This window comes from Gopherus flavomarginatus, chromosome 8, assembly GCF_025201925.1.
Source record: "Gopherus flavomarginatus isolate rGopFla2 chromosome 8, rGopFla2.mat.asm, whole genome shotgun sequence".
Lineage (NCBI taxonomy): Eukaryota > Metazoa > Chordata > Testudines > Testudinidae > Gopherus > Gopherus flavomarginatus.
The window spans coordinates 91,259,766-91,285,648 of record NC_066624.1 but is presented as its reverse complement, the minus strand read 5'-3'; the positions used below and the strand labels follow the sequence as shown (position 1 = coordinate 91,285,648).

The window sequence follows — 25,883 nt, the reverse complement described above, 5'->3', positions numbered from 1 at the left end:
AGAGCTGTAACAACTGGAGCCAGAGACGCCAGAGAAGCAGCCCAGGGAGCTGAAGGCAGAGCAGCAGCAGCAGCCATGCTGAGGCAGTGTGGAGCTGGAGCTGGAGCTGGAGCAGTCCAGAGCCGGGTATGATGAGCAGCTGGGAAGAGCGAGGGGGACCCTGGGCAGTGGGCCCAGCGCAGAGAGATGCCTCAGCCAAGAGGCTCTGCAGGCCAGACTTGGAGGGGGATCGTAACCCTGACAGGGTGGAGGTGACGCTGGGAAGAAGGGTCCTGCCACCCAGAGCCTGAGAGTGTGTGGCCACTGACAGAGCAAGTGTCCAACCCGCAGCATCTCTGCAGCACAGCCAGGGCCTGAGAAGGAGGCCTGGGACCTACAGGGAACAGACTGTGAACTGCCCTGACATTCCAGAGACACTGTTTGTGATGTTCCCTGCCACAGAGCGGGGTGATGTGTTTTCCTTTAACCTTTCCCATTTTTCCTTATTCTTTTCTTTTCATTAATTGTTAATTAAATAACTTGTATTTACTTTAAAGTGTATGATGTGATCAGTGGGTCAAGGAGGTGCGGAGTGCAAAGAGGGTACCCCGGAGTGGGGACATCCTAGACCCTGTCCTAGGTGACCACAGCAGGGTTGGGAGTCGAGCCCCCCAGGAATCCTGGGCCCAGCCTTGTTGGGGTTATGAGGACTCTGCCAGACAGGAAAGTGGAAGGGGAGTCCTCAAGGGCAGGGAGGCCTCTGGGTAAAGGAAGAGGGAGCGAGGACTCAGATCCCTTTTCTAGCCCACTTCACCGGGGTAGTGCAGAAGCCAGGAAAGTTCCCCACAATAGCGGGACCATTCCCCCGCTTACGTTAACATCTTTTTGCTTAAAGTCACATTTTTCAAGAACATAACTACAACGTTAAGTGAGGATTTACTGTAGTGTATAAAAGGCAAAATCATTTTTGTTTATTGTCACCAAACTTAAGTTTTAAAGCTACACCATATTCAGATATAGCCTACTATAAGTATTGACATTATACTGAAACAACTGTTGTTGAAAAACTATGGCAAACACATGGATTGTCAAATCCTTGAAAAGGCAACAATGTTCAGTCTATTTAAAAAAAATCCGTGGACAGTTTTCAATGCACTATAAATATTACAAAGCTAGATAATTTATAAAAAGTGATGTGACAACAGTAACTATAAACACAAACTACAGCAATACTGCAACATACAAGTACTGTTGAAACCTGGACTAGCACCTGGCCCCCAGGTTGTTATTCTAATAAATTGAACTAGTTGTATTTTCAGTATTGAAAATAGCTCTCTCAAAACAGAGTATCACATTACAGCAATGAGGGCTATAATAGTTGTACTGAAAAATATTGCTTGGTAAAATTCTGGCACAGAAGGACTTTATATAAATGATATAACGGTAAAAAGTTCTCATTTTGCTTTAAACCAAAAAAATGAAAGAATGAAAAAATCATTAGCCTTTCTCCACACCCTTCTCACAACAATGTTGTCAACTTCATTCTTAATTGACCAAGAAGAAACAACAGAGCAGGATTTTATAGTTTTATAGGTTTTTTTGATTTTCCATTTTCAGCCTTAAAATATGGACAGGAAAAGGGATTTTCCCTACATTTCAAATTTTAAGATAAACAAATACATTAAACCTCTCTCAAGTCATCCATAAGCAATTTGCACCTCCAATTTAAACTTCAGTGTCCAGTTGTGAATTTTTAAAATTATAAAGTGTCACAACCATTTTAAATGTCTCTTGAAATCCACAGGACCCAGGTCATGATGATATACAACTCAGAGTATTGTTAATACATTTTCAAGGTGTTAAATTAAAAAATGAGGTGTGACAGCTGTGAGTAGTATAAACAAATTGCACTTTTTGAGGTCTGTGCTGTCACATCTATTTTATAATTATATGCTTCAAAGACATATTAAAAGATATGGAGAATAATGCATACATTTGAAACTATGAAATATAAGGATGCTAGTTGCATTATTGAAAAATGTGAATATTTGCTGGAAATATCGAAAGTAGTACTTCTCTTTAGGAAAAAAGGTCCCCAAAAGGAAGAAGAAAAAAGACTGACTACTTGTAAAGTATATTTTACAATTAAATCTATGAAACAGATAAAAGAATACAAATTAAAATTGAAGACTTGAAATTATTGCACAGCATGCATACTTACTGATAATATTTGTAAGAAATTCTGAAAGTACTCCTATTTTTGTGCACTAAAAACAACAAAAAGTTGTATATGGAAAAAAACAAGAAGTGTAAAGTCTAGGGGCTAAGTAGGACTGCAGTAAAATTGCAAATACGATTACATATGAATGTTCTAGCTCTTTTTGAGTACACTACACAAAGCTGAAGCAATCAAGGAAAACACCTATGAACAACATTCAATTCATGGAAAATATTAAACAAAAGCCAATGAAAATATTCACCAACACTCTTCTGCAATATAAAACAAAATCTTTGGCAAAAAATTTCCAAAGTAGCCTTTGGCTCTGGATGCCCAACTTCAGACACCTAGTACTTATTTTACAGAAGTACAGTTGCAGGTGATCAGTATGTCCGACAGTCAGAACACAGGTATTGAGTTGGGCACCGAAAAATTGGAGAACCCAAATCTAGTCGCCACTTTGAAAATTTGATCTTATGCTTTTAACAAAAGTATATACTTGTGCTAAAAACAAAATAGAACACAAAACAAATATTTCAAAGCAGAGTAATTTGTGCACACTTACTAAGGTTTACATATTTCTTCTATTTTATTTGCATCTGTACTACAAAATCATTGATATCTTTTGTTGATTTAATGGAAATAAGATATCTTATTAAATCTAGCTATAGTTGCATTGTTTATAATTATGCTAGAGAGCAGCTTACAAAGCTTCACTGAGAACTCTTAATTTTCAGACTGCAACACCATAACTGGACCCCTTATACTGTTCACCACCTGAATTTACACCCAAGTAAAATGGGTTCTTACCCATAGATGTAGTATTTAAAATATTCACTAATTAACAATTTAATATTCTCTAAGGTGTGTGTTCTAATTGTTTCACATATGTCCAAAGTTCTGCATGTCCATGAGGATACTGAAACGGAATTGCCTGAGTCAGAGCACTCTGGTACTGTACAGAAACAGTCTCAGGACTGTTCATGCACTTTTTAATGCTATTATTGACTAGGAAGGACTGATCTGCATAATGACTGTATAGTCTTTACAAGCGTACAGCCATCACACAACCCCCAGTGCTCTGCCTACTACCCTCAGGAATTCCCATCCACAGACCCAGAACTAACCAATCAACTGCTGACACCTCTTGCCTTTGTCATCTCTTCTAATCCAAGATAGTAAGTACAATTTTAATTCTGAGTAGAGGTAGCCATGTTGATTTTTGAATAGAAGAAATCTAAGGCCATATTTGCCAAGCATAAAAGGGCAAAATCAGTAGGCAAAAGTAACATTTCCCAGGTATTAAAATAGCATTGAGAAATGCATCCCCACAGTCTCAGAAGCAGCAGGAGGTTCCTATCTTTTTCCCCGTCACAAGAGCCAGCTTCTTGTGGCCAGGGGTGGAGAGGTAGGTGTGTAGCTGGGGAGTCAGGAGCTCTGTAGAAGCCCATTGTCTTCTGAGCAACAGGAGGACATATAAGCACCTTTTCAATGGTCTGGGAGCCATTATGTGCTGGATTAGCAGCAGCTCTGAGTTGGTTGGAGGAACACATTCTGAGGTCAGCGGATGCCCTCTTGTATGTTCATTGGTCAGGGAGGGGCCACGTGAATGGATCAGTGTGCAGCTAGGGGGAAACCATCTGGAGATTCAGTAAAGGGATAGGACAAAGTTTAGGAGTCGAGTCAGGGTAACCATAATTGGCATGAGATGCCATAGCAGAGGGTCTGGCAGGGGAGCTGCAAGGATTTCACAGGTGGACAAGACCATGAGAAGGGTAAATTGACAAGTGGCTAAATTATGGGAGTCAGAAATGTTGGTGATTGCCCATCAAAAATTGTATAACCAACACCAGAGTTATTCAAGGAAGAAATAATACACCTTTCTAACAGAATGGCAAACAATCTGGGAATCTGGCAGGGCTGGGGCAAAGTCAGTCACGCTAACTGCTGGTGCCCCTGATGGCAGGTATCCAATACAGATACTCATTCAATAGAGGTACAGGTCCCTGATAAGCCAGAACTGGAAGCAGACTTCGGGGGGGAGGGCATCCTCCAAAGCAGCTGGAGAACTTGGTACACCTAATGTCTGGTACAGTGAGGAAACAACCCCTTTTCCTCAGCTCCTTAACCCTCATACATGAGAAGGGCTGTAGGAGTTACTGTAATAGGACCAGGTGTGGAGGGATGAAAGCAGTCCTCCACCACATTCAACAGATTGCACTGTACAAGTTATTGCCAGATAGCTCACAGATCAGTTAATAAAGCTGTGGCTTAAACAAACCTCATTCCTTGTGTCTTATCTTTCTTCTTGCATGCCTGTGACAATGTGATACTGCAGAAAGTACGAGAACCTTTAACAGGGCATAGAAATGTAGTTCAGGCCTAGAATCTGTACCTCTTTAAAGAAGGTTTTTACAGAATCCCCCACCACACACACTTTTTCTGCAACCCATAAAACAAACAAAAACTAGAACCATGACAGCAAAAACATTTGAAATTCACATGCTAGTTCTTCTACCGCAGATAAATATCACACACTTATTTCCATGTCCCAGAACAATTTAGACACTGCCGACGATGGTATACAAATGAGAACAGCCACGTTGTGTTGGTCTAATTAGAAATGTAAGTAGGAGAAGGATGGGGAAAAGATTCAATGTTTGCCAAAGTGAGGGGGTCAAAATCAGCTGGGACACAGGTTTCAATTTAGTGATATTATAAACAATGCAGTAAAATTATTACTTTCTATTACATATTTATGTAGTACCACTTACCAGCCGCTTCAAGAACCAGCTGCAATCTAGCTTTGGCCTGTTCAGCAAGAGACTGAAAAGAAAGATAACTTTTACAACAAACTGTAGTATTATTAAAACAAATCTTTGTATACATTTGCACGTTATGTATTATTTCATATACAAACACACGTAAATTTAAGATTGGTAGAAACCATTACACACCACTTATTTTACTCCTGTACTTACATTCCCAATAGTGGATTATAGTCATTGCATCAACAATTCCCATCATCTTAAAAGTAATGTGGAAGCTAAAAATCAGTTGTGAGCTAAATTCTCAATATCTGGGTGAGAGTATGAAAATGTGGTAGGACAGAACCAAAGAAGTTATTCATAGAAAAGACTGAGCTAATGAGTCTAAATACTGAGGTGCTCATGTATCACTCCTTTTCAACCTCCCTGACCCAAATTCAGCCGTTCTGTGTGGCAACTCTAGTGCCTGGTTACATGAAAAAGTAGCATTAGGACACAATGAAAAATGTACTTTAATATGACTGGTATGGCTTGTGGTTAGATACCCCATTTTGTCAATATCAGGGAGTAGCCAAGTTAGTCTGTATCCACAAAAACAACAAGGAGTCTGGTGGCACCTTAAAGACTAACAGATTTATTTGGGCATAAACTTTCGTAGGTAAAAAACCTCACTTTGTGTCTGTTCTGTTTAGTTCCTCTCCATAGGCCTTCTTTCACATCAAAGGGGCCGAATGTCCTTCCGCTGCCAGTGGCAACCACTCTGCTAATCATCCAGGGGACCTAATAATTTTATTGTGTCTCATGTACTTGCTACCCCTCTAATTTTGGTGCCACCTGCAATTCTGATCACAGTTCAATTTACACAAAAGACACATTTATCATTAAGCTGTTACCCAAGGTTCAGAAGGTGCTCTTTTTCTGTAGCATGTCAAAAAGCCTCTGGAAACATTGAGAGATTCCTAGTCTAAACTACAATAGTAAGAAGTGTCATGGCTTGAAAATGGACACACGATTCAAAAGGAATTCAAAGGGACAGATGTAGCTCCATGGACCGCCAATGGATTAAGTCATCCACCCTATCTCTCTGTCTCTGTCGGACTGTTCCCTTCAATATGTTATTGTTTTGGCCAGTCTAAGTTTGCAAGTTCAGGCTGCATGGTTCCAATAGCTCCCTATGAAAGCTATTCCAAGGATAAGTACCTCTATTAAGATTTTTCTGATGCTCAGCCTAAGTTTGCCCTTTCTTGGTTTCTTCCTTATTAGTCATGCAGATATTGTGGAGGGTAATGTCATAGATTTTGTTTTGTCTGACCCCTACTAACCATACTCTGTGGGATAGGGATGGCAGTCCTAAGCACAGAAATTGCTTTGCTTTTTAAAAAATGGTTTTCAACCCCTTTTTAAAATGCTGTAGCAATTCCTGGTTCAGAAGGTAGTCCCAACTGCATTACTTTCAGATAACAGAAGAATCTTTGCAACCAACAGTGTCAGTGACATCACAGAATAGTGGCGTCTAATCTTCAGAAAACCAAAAGCAGCATGGGACTTTAAAAGGTAAAAAATAAAGAAAACTGAATTCTGTGATAAATGCCCCCCTACACACACACAAAATCTAGTTCATGGGGGCATTACGTTCAGATTCAAATAGTTTTCATTTTATCTTTTCAATTCACCTTTTGTCACCACATTAGGCATTCTGGTATGTAATGGTAAAGAACAGCTTCTCTTCTACTACAATAATGTAAAGGTTGGATCTTATCAAGCATACAGCATTTTTCAATAACATTGCATTAATGAGTAAGATCAAAAATACGTGAAATAAGTAAAGGCTCAGATGAGAAAAGACAGTCATGTTTTACAATATGATATATCCAATATTGTTAGGGTGTAACTTTGCAATTTGTTTCCACAAACCTAAAATGACCATGGTAATTACAGTACAAAATTTAAAGTTTGTAGCTACTATAGTAACGTTATTGTTGACCTTTAGTCTCGCTAGCAACAAAAAACTATTAGGATTTATGATAATAGCTATCTTTTCAATTTTCCTCTCACAATGTACATTACAGTAATTATTACAAAAAATTCAGGATAAACACATCACCAGCAGAGGAAAGAAAGGAAAAGGATTTTTCTCTCTCTAAATAAATCTGCACAACTGGCTAAGTCCCAAAATGGGGGTATGTGGTTTTCACATATTAATGTTAGGTAAAAATAACTGCAAAAGAGGACACCTTTCATGTACTTTGGTATAGCACAGCCTGGGTTCATGTGAGATACACTTTTGCTCTTCTGTACTACACTATTATGTGTTAATGTACTAGATGTATTTGTATCTTCACCCAAATGGGCTATTGAAGAGTTTGTACAGCATCATAAATTAGGGAGACTTTCCTATTTCCAACACCTATTGTATTAAATCAAATTCATATAATCAGAAATGTGGGACTGGAAGAGGTCATCCAGGTCATCCCCCTGCACCAAGGCAGGATTCAGTATTATCTAGACCATCCCTGATAGGTTTTTGTCTAACCTGTTCTTAAAAACCTCTAATGATCGAGATTCCACAGCCTCCCTCGGTAATTTGTTCCAGTGCTTAACTACCACGAAGGTTAGGAAGCTTTTCCTAATGTTTAACATAAATCCCCCTTGCTGCAATTTAAGCTCATTACTTCTTGTCCTGTCCTCAGTGGTTAAGGAGAACAATTCATCACCATTCTCTTTATAATAACCTTTTACATACTTGAAGAGAGTTATGTCCCTGATCACCCTTCTCTTCTCCAGGCTAAACAAATCCAATTTTTTCCAACCTTTCCTCCAACGTGATGTTTTCTAGACCTTTAATAATTTTTGTTGCTCTTCTCTGGATTTTCTCCAATTTGCCCACATCTTTCCTGAAGTATGATGCCCAGAACTGGACACAATACTCCAGCTGAAGCCTTTTCAGTACTGAGTAAAGCAAAAGAATTACTAGTCATGTGTTGTTTACAACGCTCCTGCTAATATATCCCAGAATAATATTCACTTTCTTTGCAACAGTATTACATTGTTGACTCCTATTCAGTTTGTGATCCACTAGCATCCCAAAATCCTTGACTGCCTTAAAAGGACTATTGCAGTAATTTTCCATTTTGTGTTTGTGCAACTGATTATTCCTTCCTAAGTGTAATACTTCGCATTTGTCTTTCTTGATAATTTTGATTACTAATCCTGTTCCCCAAAGCTCGTGCAAAACCCCTCCCAGCTTGGTATGCGACACAAATTTTACAAGTAAACTCTTTATGCCATTATTCAAATCATTTATAAAAATACTGAGTAGAACTGGACCCAGGACAGATCCCTGCAGCACCCCACTATATATGCCCTGCCAGCATGATTGTGAACCATTGATTACTACTCTCTATGTACAGTTTTCCAACCAGTTCTGCATCCACCTTAGTAGATGCGTCTAGGCTGTATTTCCCTAGTTTGTTTATGAGGTCGTGTGAGATAGTATCAAAAGCCTTACTAAAGTCAAGATATATCACATTTACTACTCCTCCCAACATCCACAAAGCTTGTTACCCTTTCAAAAGAAGGATATTACGTTGGTTTCACCTGATTTGTTCTTGACCAATCCATGCTGACTGTTACTTATCACTTTATTATCTTCTAATCGCTTACAAATGGATTGCTTGATTATTTGGCTCCATTATCTTTCTGGGGACTGATGTTAAGCTGACTGGTCTATAATTCCCTGGGTTGTCCTTATTCCCCCTTCTATAGATAGGTACTATATTTGTCCTTTTCCAGTCCTCTGGGATCTCTTCCATCCTCCACAAGTTCTCAGAGATAACCACTAATGGATCAGAGATTTCTTCATCTCAGTTCCTTAAGTATTTCAGGATGTATTTCATCAGGTCCTGCCAACTTGAAGACATCTAACTTGTCTACGGCTATGTCTACACTAGAGACCTTACAGGGGCACAGCTGTATCGATGCAGCTGCACTGCTTTAAGATCTTCCATGCCAATGGGAGAGGCCTCTCCTGTTGACATAATTAAACCACCCCCAACAAGCAGCAGTAGCTATGTCAGCAGGAGAAGCTCTCCCGCCAACACAGAGCTGTGCACACTAACATTTATGCCAGAGAAACCTATGTCACTCGGGGTATTTTTTCATACCCCCGAATAACATAAATTTTGCCGACATAAGTGGTAGCATAGACATGGAAGTAATTCTTAATTTGCTCTTTCCCTATTTTAGCCTCAGACACTAGGCCATATACAGTGACATTCACTATGTTACTAATCCAATGATTGGTGATCTTTTTGGTGAAAACAAACAAAAAAAGGCATTTAACACTTCGGCCATTACTGCATTTTATGTTATCATCTTTCCCTCCTCACTGAGTAACGGATCTACCCCGTTCTTCATCTTCTTCTTACTTCTAATGTATTTGTAAAATGTTTTCTTGTTGCCCTTTATGTTCCTCACAAGTTTAATCTCAGTTTGTGCCTTATATAGCAACAGTACCAATTCTATAACCAGTAAAGTGTTTGAGCAACATACTAACGGCACATCCATTATCTACAGCAAGGAGAGGTGCCACTATCTAGAGTCAGTGTCTCCATAGGTCTTTTCACGTACTGATTGGTGTGAATGACCATCTCACCAATCTCTGACGGCCATACAAGAAAATCCACTGCCTCCACCAAACAGCCAGCAACAAAGGAGGCTACCACTACACCTTCCCGCTGCAGCCTCCCCAGTAAGACTCAAGGACTCCAAAAATGACTTCCACCCATGTCAGCCACTCTCTCCAAACACTGCTGATGCAACAGAACTGGCTGAATATATTCTTTGTGAGTTAGGAGAGATCACTATGCAACAGGACCCTGTTACCTGCCAGCGACCCCGAATTACTTCACTTCTCACAAAAGTTATCAGGACCAGAAAAGTTCCATTCAGGTCTCGATGCCTCAAATAAAGGGATCTGCTCACTTTGGCACCAGTTTGTATAGCACCACAGTCTGGAGAAGGAAACTTCATTGATTGATAGTACCGACTTTAGCACTAGCCTCTTCCCCCACAGCACTAAGTGGAATGCCTTGGGTGAGCTGAAAGTTGAACACAATCATTGCAGCATCATACCACAAGAATGCAGGAGCACAATAATGGAGCAAGGCATGTGGTGGTGAAGTCCACTGCACTGTTGCAGTGTTCATGTGTAGCAATGATAGCTCTAAGGTTCAATATCAGATTCCCACACTGGTTCATATGGTGGCTAACTTGTCCCCCCCACAATGTCCCACCATCTTTTTTTGCCAGATTTTTTGTAGGCATTATGGCAGAGTTGAGTCTTGGGAAAGGATTCAAAGGAGAAGAGGTTAGCAGCCTTACAGATAAGTTCACAATGATAGTCCATGTGTAAGGAATGGCATGGAACAAAATGTTAAGACACTTGTGGGCAAAGCAGGCAGTTGAGACTATCATTGTTTGCAGAGTTGAGGGGCAGGAAGAAAGCAATATAAGACAAGAAGTGTATAAACAGGAAAGGAAAAAGTTGTAAAGGCAGTTAAAGTTGATCAATTCAACCATCACAGACTAATGGAGTTTGGTCCACAAGACCCTCAGCCTTTCTGAGCAAGAGTTGGTGATATTGCTAACATAGGTAGCTAATGTCAGTATGATTCGCATGATACTTTTAATGCTGCAGGTCTCCCTGATGTCAAGGCACAGATGTTTAGAAAAAGTGGGGAAGCTGCAAAAGGTATACCAAGTGTTTCCCCTATTCACAGCTACATAGGCTTTCTGTCTCTTATGCCAAGATATATTTTCCATGTTTTATTTCAATAGTCTTGTCAATTTAAACATGATCGTGTCATCTTTCAAGTGTGTCCATAATAGAAATGTTATATAACTTGATGATATTTTTCAATATATTTATCACAACATTTAAGTCTTACAAATCATGCCTATATATATACACACATCAATAAGGATTAAAAAAAAGAACAGTGATTTTAATTTGAAAATATTTCATTATAGTTCTAACATAGAATATTCCTATCTGAATGTAACTCATCTATCAGCATAGAATACTTTAATGTCCCACTTCTTAGGTTATGATACTTTGACAGAAACTACCTTCAGTTAATTCAATATGCCAGATATACTGGTAATTCCTCCAAAGACATATACAAACAGCCATAGTCTGTTTACCATTATTAGTAAAACAAGTATCCTAAATGAAAAACTTTTGTGAAGACCATATGTAAAGTTATGTTTATACATGTACTAATTAACTTCTCCTTCCTGCTTTAATTTTTTTTTTAAATAATCACCAAACACTGAAAAAGGCCATTATTCAAGATGGTTTGGTTTTCTTCTCCAGAATTTTAATGGAATTTATCATCTTCTATTGCCTTTGAGTACTAGTCAATGGAGCAATTTATTGTCTTTTGTATCAATAATCCACAAATTCAGGTTCCTGAATTTCATGTTTGTTGACCCTCTCAAAAAATTCTAATAGAATGGTGAGGCATGATTTCCCTTTACAAAAGCCGTGTTTACTCTTCCCCAACATACCGTTTTCAACTATGTGTCTGATAATTTTGTTTTTGACTATAGTTTCAACCAATTTGCCTGGTACTTAAGTTAGGCTTAACACTTGTAATTCCCAGAATCGCCTCTGGTGCCTTTTTCAGAAACCAGTGTCACATCAGCTATCCACCAGTCATCTGGTACAGAGACTGATTTATGCAATAGGTTAATACCACAGTTATGTAGGCAATTTCATATTTGAGTTCCTTCAGAACTCTTGGGTGAATACCATCTTCTCCTTGTCCTGGTCCTCTGTTGATACCTCAGTCCAGGGCAGTTCCTCAGATTTTTCACCTAGAAAGAATGGCTGAAGTGTGGGAATCCCTTTCACATCCTCTGCAGTGAATATCAATGCAAAGAATTCACTTAGCTTCTCTGCAATGCCTTGTCTTGCTTTGGAATATAATTTAAAATACCACATTATACTGAAGAGTCAATGACAGTAAGGCACATAGTATTCCTAATAAATTTGATTTTTCTCAGCTGTAAACTTGTCATATATCAGAAATGTTATACATGAAGCACCAAGAAAATATGACAAACTCTCACACAAAATTGTCCAAAGCATGTCTTATTACACTTTTGAACATGTCATGAATAGACTGAGAAACCATGTTGCTTCATCTGCTTTTAAATGTTTTATACTGGTGATTCTTAGTGTTTTCGGGAAACTATCAGACACTCAGATGAAGAACTCAGTTGCACATGGCAGCAAGAGTTCAACTACGCTTTCTCTTCTTTCACACCATGCAACTCAGAGGCAAAAGATAGGAAAGCAAACAAGAAACAGTCAACAGTCAGAATCCCAGCTGCCCTACTGGAGCAGTCAGAAAGCTAAGAGAATATGCTTCACACTCCTACATCTCCATGATCCATTGGTTCAACTCAGTAGGTTGAAAGTAACAGTATATTCAAAAATGTGGTTTACAACTACTATTAAACATTTTATGTAGATACATCTTTATTTACAAAAAACTATGGTTAGCATGTTAAAATATACTGACAACAGTGTGTTACTGAAATATTGAAACTAATACAGATGATATCAAGTAAATCTGAGAATTAGACCTCCTGATTTTACGCTTAAAATAGTAAAGTAGAGTAAGAAAGTAAAACAGGAGAATTTGCTGACATCTCATACGTATTCTTCACAGGAATTAGTAGGGGAGAATGAGTCCTGGGGACACTGTTGTGGTAGTGAGAGACCACAGTGAAGGTATAAATTGGTCAGGTGAACACTGAGCAAGAGAAGCAGCTGACTAGTCAAAAGGAGAGAGTACATGCACTGAACTGCTACTGTTTTATTTTAGAGAAGGGATGTAATTTAGAGATTAGAACATTAGACTGGAAATTCAACGTTATTAGTTCCATTCTTGTCATTAATTTGCCATATGACTATTTGGGTAACTTCTTTGAGGTTGAGAAGAACTATCTGTATAAACAGCAAAGAATCCTGTGGCACCTTATAGACTAACAGATGTTTTGGAGCATGAGCTTTTGTGGGTGAATACCCACTTCGTCAGATGCATGTGGTGGAAATATCCAGGGGCAGGTATATATATGCAGGCAAGCTAGAGATAGTGAGGTAGTTCAATCAGGGAGGAGGAGGCCCTGTTCTAGCAGTTGAGGTGTGAAAACCAAGGGAGGAGAAACTGGTTCTGTAATTGGCAAGCCATTCACAGTCTTTGTTTAATCCTGAGCTGATGGTGTCAAATTTGCAGATGAACTGAAGCTCAGCAGTTTCTCTTTGAAGTCTGGTCCTGAAGTTTTTTTGCTGTAGGATGGCCACCTTAAGGTCTGCTATAGCGTGGCCAGGGAGGTTGAAGTGTTCTCCTACAGGTTTTTGTATATTGCCATTCCTAATATCTGATTTGTGTCCGTTTATCCTTTTCTGGAGCGACTGTCCAGTTTGGCCAATGTACATAGCAGAGGGGCATTGCTGGCATATGATGGCGTATATTACATTGGTGGACGTGCAGGTGAATGAACCGGTGATGGTGGTGCTGATCTGGTTAGGTCCTGTGATGGTGTCGCTGGTGTAGATATGTGGGCAGAGTTGGCATCGAGGTTTGTTGCATGGATTGGTTCCTGAACGAGAGTTACTACGGTGCAGTGTGCAGTTACTGGTGAGAATATGTTTCAGGTTGGCAGGTTGCCTGTGGGCGAGGACTGGCCTGCCACCCAAGGCCTGTGAAAGTGTGGGATCACTGTCCAGGATGGCTTGTAGATCCCTGATGATGCGTTGGTGAGGTTTTAGCTGGGGACTGTATGTGATGGCCAGTGGAGTCCTGTTGGTTTCTTTCTTGGGTTTGTTTTGCAGTAGGAGGCTTCTGGGTACACGTCTGGCTCTGTTGATCTGTTTCCTTATTTCCTCGTGCGGGTATTGTAGTTCTGAGAATGCTTAGTGGAGATTTTGTAGGTGTTGGTCTCTGTCTGAGGGGTTAGAGCAGATGCGGTTGTATCTCAGTGCTTGGATGTAGACAATGGATCGTGTGATGTGCCCAGGATGGAAGCTGGAGGCATGAAGGTAGGCTTAGCCGTCGGTAGGTTTTCGGTATAGGGTGGTGGTAATGTGACCATCACTTACTTGCACCGTGGTGTCTAGGAAGTGGACCTCCCATGTAGATTGGTCCAGGCTGAGGTTGATGGTGGGGTGGAAGCTGTTGAAATCATGGTGGAATTTTTCCAGAGTCTCCTTCCCATGGGTCCAGATGATGAAGATGCGAAGGTAGAGAAGGGGTGTGAGTGGACGAGAGCTGAGGAAGCGTTGTTCCAGGTCGGCCATAAAAATATTGGCATATTGTGGGGCCATGCGGGTGCCCATAGCGGTGCCACTGATCTGGAGATATATATTGTCATCAAATTTGAAATAGTTGTGTGTGAGGATAAAGGCACAGAGCTCAGAAGCCAGTTGTGCTGTGGCATCATCAGGGATACTGTTCCTGACAGCTTGTATTCCATCTGTGTGTGGGATGTTCGTGTAGAGAGCCTCTACACCCATGGTGGCTAGGATGGTGTTTTCTGGAAGGTCACCAATGCATTGTAGTTTCCTCAGGAAATCAGTGGTGTCACGGAAATAGCTGGGAGTGCTGGTGGCATAGGGTCTGAGTAGAGAGTCCACATATTCAGACAGTCCTTCAGTGAGAGTGCCAATGCCCGAGATGATGGGGCATCCAGGATTTCCGGGTTTGTGGATCTTGGGTAGTAGATAGAATAACCCTGGTCGGGGCTCTAAGGGTATGTTGATTTGTTCCGGTGTTAGTGTAGGGAGCGTCCTGAATAGATGTTGCAGTTTCTTAGTGTATTCCTCAGTGGGATCTGAGGGAAGTGGCCTGTAGAATTTGGTGTTGGAGAGTTGTCTGGCAGCCTCCTTTTGGTAGTCAGACCTGTTCATGATGACAACAGCACCTCCTTTATCAGCCTCTTTGATGATAATGTCTGGGTGGTTTCTGAGTCTGTGGATGGCATTGCGTTCTGCACGACTTAGGTTATGAGGCAAGCGATGTTGTTTTTCCACAATTTCTCCCTGTGCACGTCGGCAGAAGCATTCAATGCAGAGGTCCAGACTGTCATTTCGACCCTCAGGAGGAGTCCATGTGGAGTTGTTCTTCTTGTGCTGTTGGTGGGAGGGTACCTGTGTATCAGTGCGCTGTTCAGTGTTGTCCTGAAAGTATTCTTTGAGTCGGAGACGGTGAAAGTAGGCTTCCAGATCGCCGCAGAACTGTATCATGTTGGTGGGGGTGGCAGGGCAGAAAGAGAGTCCCCGAGATAGCCCAGAAGAAAAGTCTGTCCTGAGTGTGTAGTTGGATAGATTGACGATACTGCTGGGTGGGTTGGGGGTACCACGGTTGTGGCCTCATGAGGCAGGTAGGAGTTTAGACAGCTTACAGTCCTTTTTCCTTTGTAGAGAGGTGAAGTGAGTAATGTAGATCTCCTGTCTTATTTTAGTGAAGTCCGTTTGTATGGAAGTTTGGTTATTAATGAGAGTCTCCAGGTTGGAGAGCTATTTCTTGATGTTTTCCTGTTTGCTGTATAGGATGCTGATCAGGTGGTTCCTCAGTTTCTTTGATAGAGTATGGCATAATCTCTCACTGTGGTCTGTGTAGTATATAGGTAGCAGTGGATTTTTTACCTTTAGTCCATTTGGTATGATGTCCATCCGTTTGCATTTGGAAAGAAAGATATCTGTCTGTATTTGTGCAAGTTTCTTCATGAGGTTGATGATTTCCACTCCATACGGCTAAATGCAGTGCCTTGCATGGTGTCAAGTATCAGAGGGGTAGCCGTGTTAGCCTGGATCTGTAAAAGCAGCAAAGAATCCTGTGGCACCTTATAGACTAACAGACGTTTTGGAGCATGAGCTTTCGTGGGTGAATACCTACTTCGTCAGATGCATGTAGTGGAAATTTCCACAGGCAGGTACATATATGCAGGTAAGCTAGAGATAATGAGGTAGTTCAATCAGGGAGGATGAGGCCCTGTTCTAGTAGTTGAGGTGTGAAAACCAAGGGAGGAGAAACTGGTTTTGTAATTGCCAAGCCATTCACAGTCTTTGTTTAATCCTGAGCTGATGGTGTCAAATTTGCAGATGAACTGAAGCTCAGCAGTTTCTCTTTGAAGTCTGGTTCTGAAGTTTTTTTGCTGTAGGATGGCCACCTTAAGGTCTGTTATAGTGTGGCCAGGGAGGTTGAAGTGTTCTCCTACAGGTTTTTGTATATTGCCATTCCTAATATCTGATTTGTGTCCGTTTATCCTTTTCTGGAGTGACTGTCCAGTTTGGCCGATGTACATAGCAGAGGGGCATTGCTGGCATATGATGGCGTATATTACATTGGTGGACGTGCAGGTGAATGAACCGGTGATGGTGTGGCTGATCTGGTTAGGTCCTGTGATGGTGTCGCTGGTGTAGATATGTGGGCAGATTTGGCATCGAGGTTTGTTGCATGTTATCTGTATAAAGAAGATAACACTTAACCACCTCATAGGGGTGTTAGGAGCTTAAAAAGTAACTACAAAAATTAATGAATTGTGGTATTTGAGTCCCCTGGCCCTTTAATAAACTTGGACCCAAACAAAGACACACGAGAGGACTTTTGCTGCTTTTTAGCTGGTTCTCAAAGCTCTGCAGCACAGACACATGCAGAGCACCAACACGACTATGAAGCTATTATTGAAAGATAGTATTTAAACACAAATTACAGCTAGCTTATATTGTATTTATTCCATGATGGGATAAGCATCATGGATAAACACGACAACTGGACAGTACTTCATTAAAAGTTTTATCTTCTAGATTAAATTGTTAGTAGCCCAATGTCCCTAAAACAGATTATGATATTAATGTACACACAATTTTGTTATAAGACACAGAGACTGGTATTTATAGTTTTAAAAAGTTATATTATTCTTCATAGCTTTTAGACAAGGCTTAAACTAGAAAATAAACGAGGATGCTCTCTCAAGTCATGCTCCAACCACTTAGTTTGTAAACATTTTGGAGCAGGCAGAGATTGTGTGTACAGTGCCTAGCAAAATGTGGTCCTGGTCCATGACTGGGGATCCTGGGCACTACAACAATACAAATAATTATGATGTCTCAATGAGATGCCACTCAGATTATGAAGACCTTCACAATAAAGCGTTCTTTCCTGAGAATTTTAATCAAACTATGTTAATTATTACCTCCAATAAGATGAAGTTTCACATTTTACAGAACTATTGTTTCAGAAAATCCGTAGACTCAGGCCAATTTATCAGAATTGGCTTACATATGGTTCATATTTCAAAGGTTAATCTCTGCAACCACAAAGTCTACAGAGACTTTAACCCCCCACCCCCTTAATTTATTTTTTAAATGAATGCTTAGGTTCCAAGAAAGTTTAGACTAAGGGAAATGTACTGGTTCACTGAGCTGCTGCAAACCAGCCCAATTCACTCTTCATTTTTTAATGCCCATTTAGAATCTTGTAACTTTACTTCCTTTCTAGTTTTGTCATCTATCTTTTAGCAAACATCTATTGCTTTCCTTAGACAGTTAAAAGAAGTATGGCTATGCTGCATTCACCTCTGTATACTAGCATCACCAGCAATATGGACAGAGCTCAGTTTCTGAAATTCTTCATTAACTTTTGCTTCCTCTGACTCAATCTCTGGCTGTACAGCAGCAACAAAAATATTGCATGATCCTATTCATTAACCGTGGTGATTAGCTTTTAATTGGCTGTTTTGAATTATTTCTTTTCTCAGCTTTCACATGACAAGACCTGGCATGAAAAAAGCACTTTTCACTTGACTATCTCTGAGCATTTTACAGAGTTAAATATATCCACTTTACAGACCAGGAAAACAAAGAACAGAAAGATTAAGGGATTAGCCCGGGTTACAGAATGAGTCAGCAAAGTTTAAAAGAGAACCCAGGTTTCTTGACTCCTCTGAGCTAATTGTTCAACAATGTTCCAAGGGTGTTAAAACACAGAACTATTCCCCACTTTACAACATTAAATGACAAATAATTTAAACAGCCTAAAATATTTGAATAGGTGTCTTCATGCAATTATAAAATGGAGAAACATCAAATTTAAAAGTTTTATTTAAAAAAAATCCTGTTATATCCTTCAATATACCCTCCCATTATAAAATGTTTGTTCATAGTGCATTCATAATAAAAAAGATATCACTAGAATTGCAAGAAAATGTTTGATTATATGTATTCTTTTTTCTAATGTTGAACACTTTTAAAAAGCAAATACAGTAGAACCTCAGAGTTACAAACACCTCGGGAATGGAGGCTGGTCTTAACTCTGAAATGTTCGTAACTCTGAACAAAACATTATGGTTGTTCTTTCAAAAGTTTACAGCTGAACACTGACTTAATACAGCTTTAAAACTTTACTATGCAGAAGAAAAATGCCGCTTTTAACCATCTTAGGGTATGTCTACAGCACAAAAGTGTTTTGAAATTATTCTACTCAAATTTTCGGAAGTGATTTTATACATTTGGTCTTGTGTGTCCCCACTAAAGTGTGTGAATTCGGTGGAGTGCATCCACAGTACCGACGCTAGCATCGAATGTTGGAGCGGTGCACTGTGGATAGCTATTCACAGTTCCCGCCGCCCACTGGAATTCTGGGTTAAGCTCCCAGTGCATGGTGAGGCAAAAGTATTCTCGCGGGTGTTTCTGGGTGTGTGTCGTCAGTCGCTCCTCCTTCCAAGAAAGCTATGGCAGACAATGGTTTTGCGCCTTTTTGGCGTGCAGACGCCATACTGCTTTCAGCAGACGGTGCAGTATGGTGCACTACTTCTCCACTTGCTGAGGTGGAGGTCAGAAATCAGATTAAAGGGCTCTTTAAATTGAAAAAAACAGTTTGGTCATGTGGACGGAATCAGTTTTATTTCAAATTAACTAGGCTAATTCCGAAATAACCGCGTACTGTAGACCAGGCCCTAGTTTAAATGAAAGAAGCACAGTTTCCTTACCTGGTCAAATCCTTTTTTACATTTCCCTTTATTTTTTTAGTAGTTTACATTTAACACAGTACTGTACCATATCTGCTTTTTTTTTGGTCTCTGCTGCTGCCTGATTGCATACTTCCAGTTCCAAATGAGGCTTGTGATTGACTGCTCAATTCATTACTCTGCGATTCTACTGTACTACAGGTTCCTAAATTGCTTTTGAACTGCACAGCCCCATTTTGCACTAGATCAGTGGCCCTTTCCTAAATTTTCCTCATTAAAATAGCACTGAAGATAGTACTTCTCAACTTTGAATTTGATACTTCTATTGTTTTAAAAAAACACTAGAAAGTATCCAGTATTAGAAGTGAGTTATGAGCTAATGGTCAGCTATAAAACATTGTGCCAAAGGACAGCCTGTGCCCAACAAGTAATTTTAATTTAAAAAGGGAAAGAGCTGTTTGTTTTAGAGTATCATCATCCTTTCAACATGGCTTCAACTGAAGCCAAGACTCACCTTAAATTTTTCATTAGAATCATTGTATCAGGCTCAAAACGACCTCTCCAGATTAGCTACTTCAATTAAAAAAAATAAGCTAGAACAGAGGCGGGCAAACTTTCTGGCCTGAGGGCCACATTGGGTTTCGTAAATCGTATGGAGGGGTGGTTAGGGGAAGGGGTCGTGGCCCGGCCCGGCCCCCACCTCCTATCTGCCCCCCCCCCCGGGACTCCTGCCCCAACACCCCCCGCTTCTCTGAAAGCCCCCCCACCCCATCGAACCACCCCTTCTCCCTGTCCCCTGACTGCCCCCTGCCGCCTCATCCAACCCACCCCCCTTCCTGACGGTCTCCCCCAGGACCCCTGCTCCCATTCAACCCTGTTTCCCCCCAGACCGCCCCGACCCCTGACTACCACCCCAAACTTCCCTGCCCTCTATCCAACCCCCCCTGCTCCCTGCCCCCTTACTGCGTTGCCTGGAGCACCGGTGGCTGGCGCTCCAGCCATGCCACCTGGCTGGAGCTGGGCCAACACCACTACCACCACCATGCAGCTCAGAGCACTGGGTCAGGCCAGGCTCTGCAGCTGTACTTCCCCAGGAGCTCACAGCCCCGCCGCCCAGAGCACTGCGCTGGTGGCAAGGCGAGCTGAGGCTGCGGGGGAGGAGCCAGGGGATAGCCTCCCGTGACAGGAGCTTGGGGGCTGGGCAGGATGGTCCCACAGGCCAGATGTGGCCCGTGGGCCGTAGTCTGCCCACCCCTGAGCTAGAATAAACCTCACTGCCCGTGATGCACTGTATAGAACAATGACTGAGATAATGGCATTAAATGTAAGAAGTGTTTTAAGAAATCCAAAGTAGAAGGAGTGAGAGAAGAATAGGAGAACTGTGAAGGGAATCCAGAAGGTCTTAACACCACTCTCCCAAAAACTCAAAGTTCAGTATGAAAGCTCCATATAAAGGCATAGTGTATTAATATTTTTAAATAATGCACTTGGCTCTTGTCTTTAATAGTAACATTACAATGAGGTCCAAATAGTGAAAATATTGCTGAAAATAATCTTAATCTGAATTGCAACATTATATCTCCACATTTGATAAGGAAATCTACGTAGTTCATGTAAAAAACTCACAGAATTTTGCTATCAGATGCATGTGGTAATACTGGACTCAATCAGCTTCTTGATATTTATCATTAATGATATTGGTTAGCTATAGGGTGACCAGATGTCCCAATTTTATACGGACAGTCCCAATTTTTGGGTCTTTTTCTTATATAGGCTCCTATTACCCCCCATCCTCGTCCCAATTTTTCACATTTGCTGTCCGGTCACTATAGTCTAATTACATGGGGTTTTCTCTCCTGTGCAAAATCTTTAAAAACAAGCCTAACATTTTTTTTGCAGAAGACTAAAATAATGTATTGTGTGATCAATCTGCATATATTTAAAGACAGTTTGTTTTATCTTTGTGTTTGATAAATACAAAGATAGCCATTCTTAAAGCTTTCTCCCTCTCTCATAACAGATGAGTGAAAGGCCCTAAGTGCCATGTCCTTCATGACAAACATGACTGATAGCACAAACTGCAGACGTTAATTAAAATGTTTTCGTTATACTTGCAGAGGCTCTAGGATATAAAATTTCTCACAAAGTTACTGCAGGCCTAAGACATTTTACACAGAAACACTTCATGATAACATTGAAATGTCTTCCAAGCACACTAACAGGCCTCTACAATATTAAACACCTATGCTATAGACCTGCTCTAAAATGATGTAAAAAAACTTTTCTTTACTCCAGTCATGTGACTTTTTTAGACTGTCTAATCAGATTCATATATATTTAAGCTTTACATAGCTCTCCCTTAAAAACAAACCACACCAGTCATATTATCACTGATGGTCTAGTACATTATTCCCTACACTTCAGGGCAGTAGTTACCACAAATCTGTACTTTAACATTGCAGTTCACACTAGAAATAGCCCATGAAGCTCAGCTACAGTAGCTGTTGATCTTGCCACCTGGCAGCAATGCCACTTACTCGCTGTTTAGATTTCTCCTGGTGAAGAGGAACTCAGCAAAATGTCAGTTTAAAAACAAAAGCCTGAATTAACCAGTTAATAAGTGTATTCCTGATCTACTGTAGTTAAGGAAAACCCACATGTGAAGTTGGAGCCCAAGCAAATCCATCCTCCTGGATTACTTCCAGCTGATGAACTAACTGTATGGTTAAACATTTTGCCAGAGATTAGGCCATTTCCCTAGAATTTCACATCTGGAGATGAGGTTCAGGCTTAAGAAAGAAGGAAGCAGAAAAAGTTCAGCAAGGAAGGAAGGGGGTGGGGAAGAGAGAGAGAAGGATTCAGGGTTAATAACAGTTTGAGGATATGACTGGGACATTCAACATGACTGGGGAACTTTTCCCTGTATCACCTGAACTGTTGGAAAGTTAGAGAAACCCAATGCAAAGATGGCTCAAGGCAATGTAGGGCAAATTAAGTTTGGAAGAGCTATCTTAAAAAACAAGAGCCCTGCTCAGGAGAGTTAAGCATGCATCAAGAGTTGCAGTGACTGCTTCAGTCTGATTGTAATAAAAGCCCTGTTCAGCTTCTCAAGCAGGTGGTTCTGCATCTCCGTATTCCTCTCAAACCTGCCTTCTCCTCAGAGTACAATACAGGGAACGTGCACAAGTGCCAACACATCATGGGGTTTAGGGCTGATGAACTGTATTAAGTCAACTGAAGCTTATCTCCACCTGATGGTTTTTCCTGTGTACGTTCTAGCCAGTATATGGGTAATGGCCCCTGCTATGACTCATCGAAGCATGCAAGGGTATGTGACCAGTCCTGTGACACAAGACTCCATCTGGTACCTGTACTTTTCCACTAACTGTGCTGGGGACTTAGCTTATAACAATGAAGTCCCCTCCTCATGGAAGAAGCTATAAAAGGGGGATGTAACATCATCAGTTGGCCTCACTCCCACTACAACTCAACATCTATAAAGATGTCTGAAAAACAAAAGACTTGGACTGGGGAGGTGGTCCAAGTGAGAAAGAAGGAATCCCAGCATGTGGGAGGAAAGTTTAGACGCTGCTTGATTTATATTTTTCACTTAAAACAGTGTGTTTGAAATGCAAAGGGAAATCTGCTCAGGAACAAGGGCTGGTACATTGTCCTCGCCACATCAAGGGAGAGGCAGACTAGGTAATAACTTACACTGGTCAGGCTTCTGACCAGGGCAAGACGGTACAGCTCTGGGGTCCTAGGCTGGGGACCTGGGGGGCCTTGGCTGAAGCCTCTCTATTGTTGATTCATGAGTGACTAGTGAAAGTATTCATGTAACTCAGCTGGGGGTATCCCTGACTGTAAATGTTTGTGTAAGTGCAAAATCTGGAGGGGTTAGTAGCTTGTCAAATAATCAGGGTGCGAGGGAGCTCAGGCTGGTAAGACAGAGGGCTAAACAGTACCCCAGTTCCAGGTTGCACTGTGGGGAACCTGTCACAGAGGGTGTTTCTAAAACAGGGGACTAGAATGATTAGAGGTATGGAAAAACTGTCAGAAAATGTACTGAAAAATTCACTTTAGAGAAGACATGATAAAAATACAGATAATAATAAAAGGTTAAAAAAGGACACAGCATGAACATCTATTCACCCTCTGCAGTTTCTTCCTCTGAAATACCTGATACTAGCCACAGTCAGAGAAAGGAGACTAGCTAGACTGGTCTGATCCTATATGGCTGTTCTGATGTTAAGAGTAGATATCAAAAGGAAAAAACTGAATTTGTTGAAAACTGTGGATCTCAAATTTATGCAGTGGACATGGTAATGATTAAGCACTATTTCTGCATATAAGTAAGACTTTTCAGACTAATTCCCCTGCCTAAAACTATCCTCCTATTAAATACAGTAGGGAAATGAGGACTAATTTTTACAGATTGTCACACTGACATGCCAAGTGTATGAAAAATGTTCCAGGGCTAACAATGAAAGATAAAACACCACATTCTAAATCTACCGTGCAGTCTGTTTAGGATGAGCCTTACATACATTCCTGTTCCTATAACAGGATAGCTTATGGCATGAGGAACAGCAAAAATATTTGAGTAGGTAGCATCATACAGTGCACTGGCAATAAGATTATCCTTATAATCATACAAGAACACAATGGAGAGCTGAAGATTAATCCTAAACAAAGAGCATCTTTCTACTGTGATAAAAATCAGTATGTCCATGCTTTAGATGATAAATATCTCCATCTGACAGAATATTCCAAAACTGATAGCTTGGCATCAAGGTTATTCATGCTTCTTTAAGTAAACAGTTTTGTAAGTAATAAACAGGTTATAGCACCATTTCTTAAAATAATTGTAAACGATTTCATGGAGTCTCCCATAAATACATATTTACTATATACTAATGCAGATTACTGAAATATCTTATATCGCTGTATAGAGGGAGCATAACAATAATTTTTGTATCCCTATCCCCAATCCACTACCACTGTGTGATGCAGAAGAATTAAAAATTGCAGAAAAATCCTGTGAGGAACAGAAAGGTAACTTCATCGGCTCATCATACACACAGGTGCCTGTAACACAGATATAGAAAAAAACAGCATGACCAATGCAGCCAAATAAAAAAAAGGACAAAGAAAAGCCAAGTCAAAAGAGCTAGGAAAGCCATGTTCTTTCTCCAGCATGAACTGAAGTCTGCCTAAAAAATGAGATTAATTAATGCTTGATTCTGAGCCAATGAGAATGGCCATGGGTTGCACTCTTCACAATGGCACACATCCCACTAAGGGGACAGTTGGGTTGTAATTGTTGGAGGAGGGCCTCACAAGAAGAGCGTCTAGGCACCCAAGCAAAGGATCTGAAAGACGCCTTGTTTAACTATACAGATCCATGACCTCTGTTGATTTTCATAGCCCCTACTACTCCATTAGTTGCTCATCTTTCAAAATAGGCAGGGACTACACAGGGAAGGAATAATGTGGCCTAATGATTACAATTCAGAGTCCAGAAGAGAAAAAAAAACAGTGTTAGCATATAAATACCAACATATAATTATCCAAATGAAATACAGCCTTATGAAATGTTAGAAAAAAGTCAATCTCTTAAATAATATAATTCCTGAACTGAAAAAGAACAAGAATGAAATGCCTGCAAGCTGCATGGAAACTTTTAAAAACACCATAATAGAAGCTCAAACTATATGTATACGCCAAATATAAAAAACAGTAAGAGGACCAAAAAAATGCCACCATAGCTAAAACAGAGTAAAAGAGGCAGTTACAGAAAAAAAGACATATTTTAAAAATTAGAAGTCTAATCCTACCAAGGAATACAGAAAGGGACATAAACACTGGAAAGTCAAATGTAAAAATACAATTAGGGAGGCCCAAAAAGAATTTGAAGAGCAACTAGCAAAAGACACAAAAACAACAAAAAATGTAAATACATTAGAAGCAGGAAGTCTGCCAAACAATCAGTGGGGACGTGGGATGACTAAGGCTCCAAAGAAGCTCTCAGGGAAGACAAAGCCATTGTAGAGAAGCTAAATGAACTTTTAACATTGGTCTTCACTGAGGAGGATGTGAGAGAGACTCCCACACCTGAGCCATTCTTTCTAGGTGACAATTCTAAGGGACCATCCCAGACTGAAATGTCAATAAAGGAGCTTTTGGAAGTAGTTGATTAATTAAATAGTAATAAATCACAAGGACCAGAAGGCATTTACCCAAGAGTTCTGAAGGAACTTAAATAGGAAATTGTATACATAACTGTGGAATGTAACCAATCACCTAAATCGGCCTCTGTATCAGATGACTGGAGGATAGCTAATGTGATGCTTCTTTTTAAAAAAAGTCTCCGAGGGCAGTCACAGGTCAGTAAGCCAAATTTCAGTACCAGGCAAATTGGGTGAAACTATAGTCAAGAACAGAATTATAGGACACATATAAAGACACAATATGTTGGGGAAGAGTCAACACAGCTTTTGTAAAGTGAAATCATGCCTCACCAGTCTATTCGAATTCTTTGAGAGGGTCACCAAACATGTGGATCAAGGTGATCCAGTAGATATAGTGACTTGCACTTTCAGAAAGCCTTTGACAAGGTCCCTCATCAAAAGCTCATAAGCAAAGTACGGAATCATGGGATAAGAGGGAAGGTCCTCTCATGGATCAGTAACTAGTTAAAAGATAGGAAACAAAGGGTAGAAATAAATGGCCAGTTTTTACAAAGGAGAGAGGTAAATAGTGTAGTCTCCCAAAGATGTGTACTGGGACCAGTGCTGTTGAATATGTTCATAAATGATGTGGAAAAAGGAGTAAACAGCGAGATGGCAAAGTCTGCAGACGATACTAAGTTACTCAAG

At 40.5% G+C, this 25,883-nt stretch overlaps 1 protein-coding gene across 1 annotated transcript in view; it reads right to left on the bottom strand.

Annotated features, from left to right (window-relative positions):
• The window catches only part of RSRC1 (arginine and serine rich coiled-coil 1), a 355,820-nt gene that overhangs the window by 159,762 nt on the left and 170,175 nt on the right, over positions 1-25,883 (bottom strand). The window contains exon 6 of the mRNA XM_050963724.1: positions 4,972-5,023. Within this exon, the coding sequence (XP_050819681.1) occupies positions 4,972-5,023 (52 nt within the window). The remainder of the gene's footprint in view (positions 1-4,971; positions 5,024-25,883) is intronic.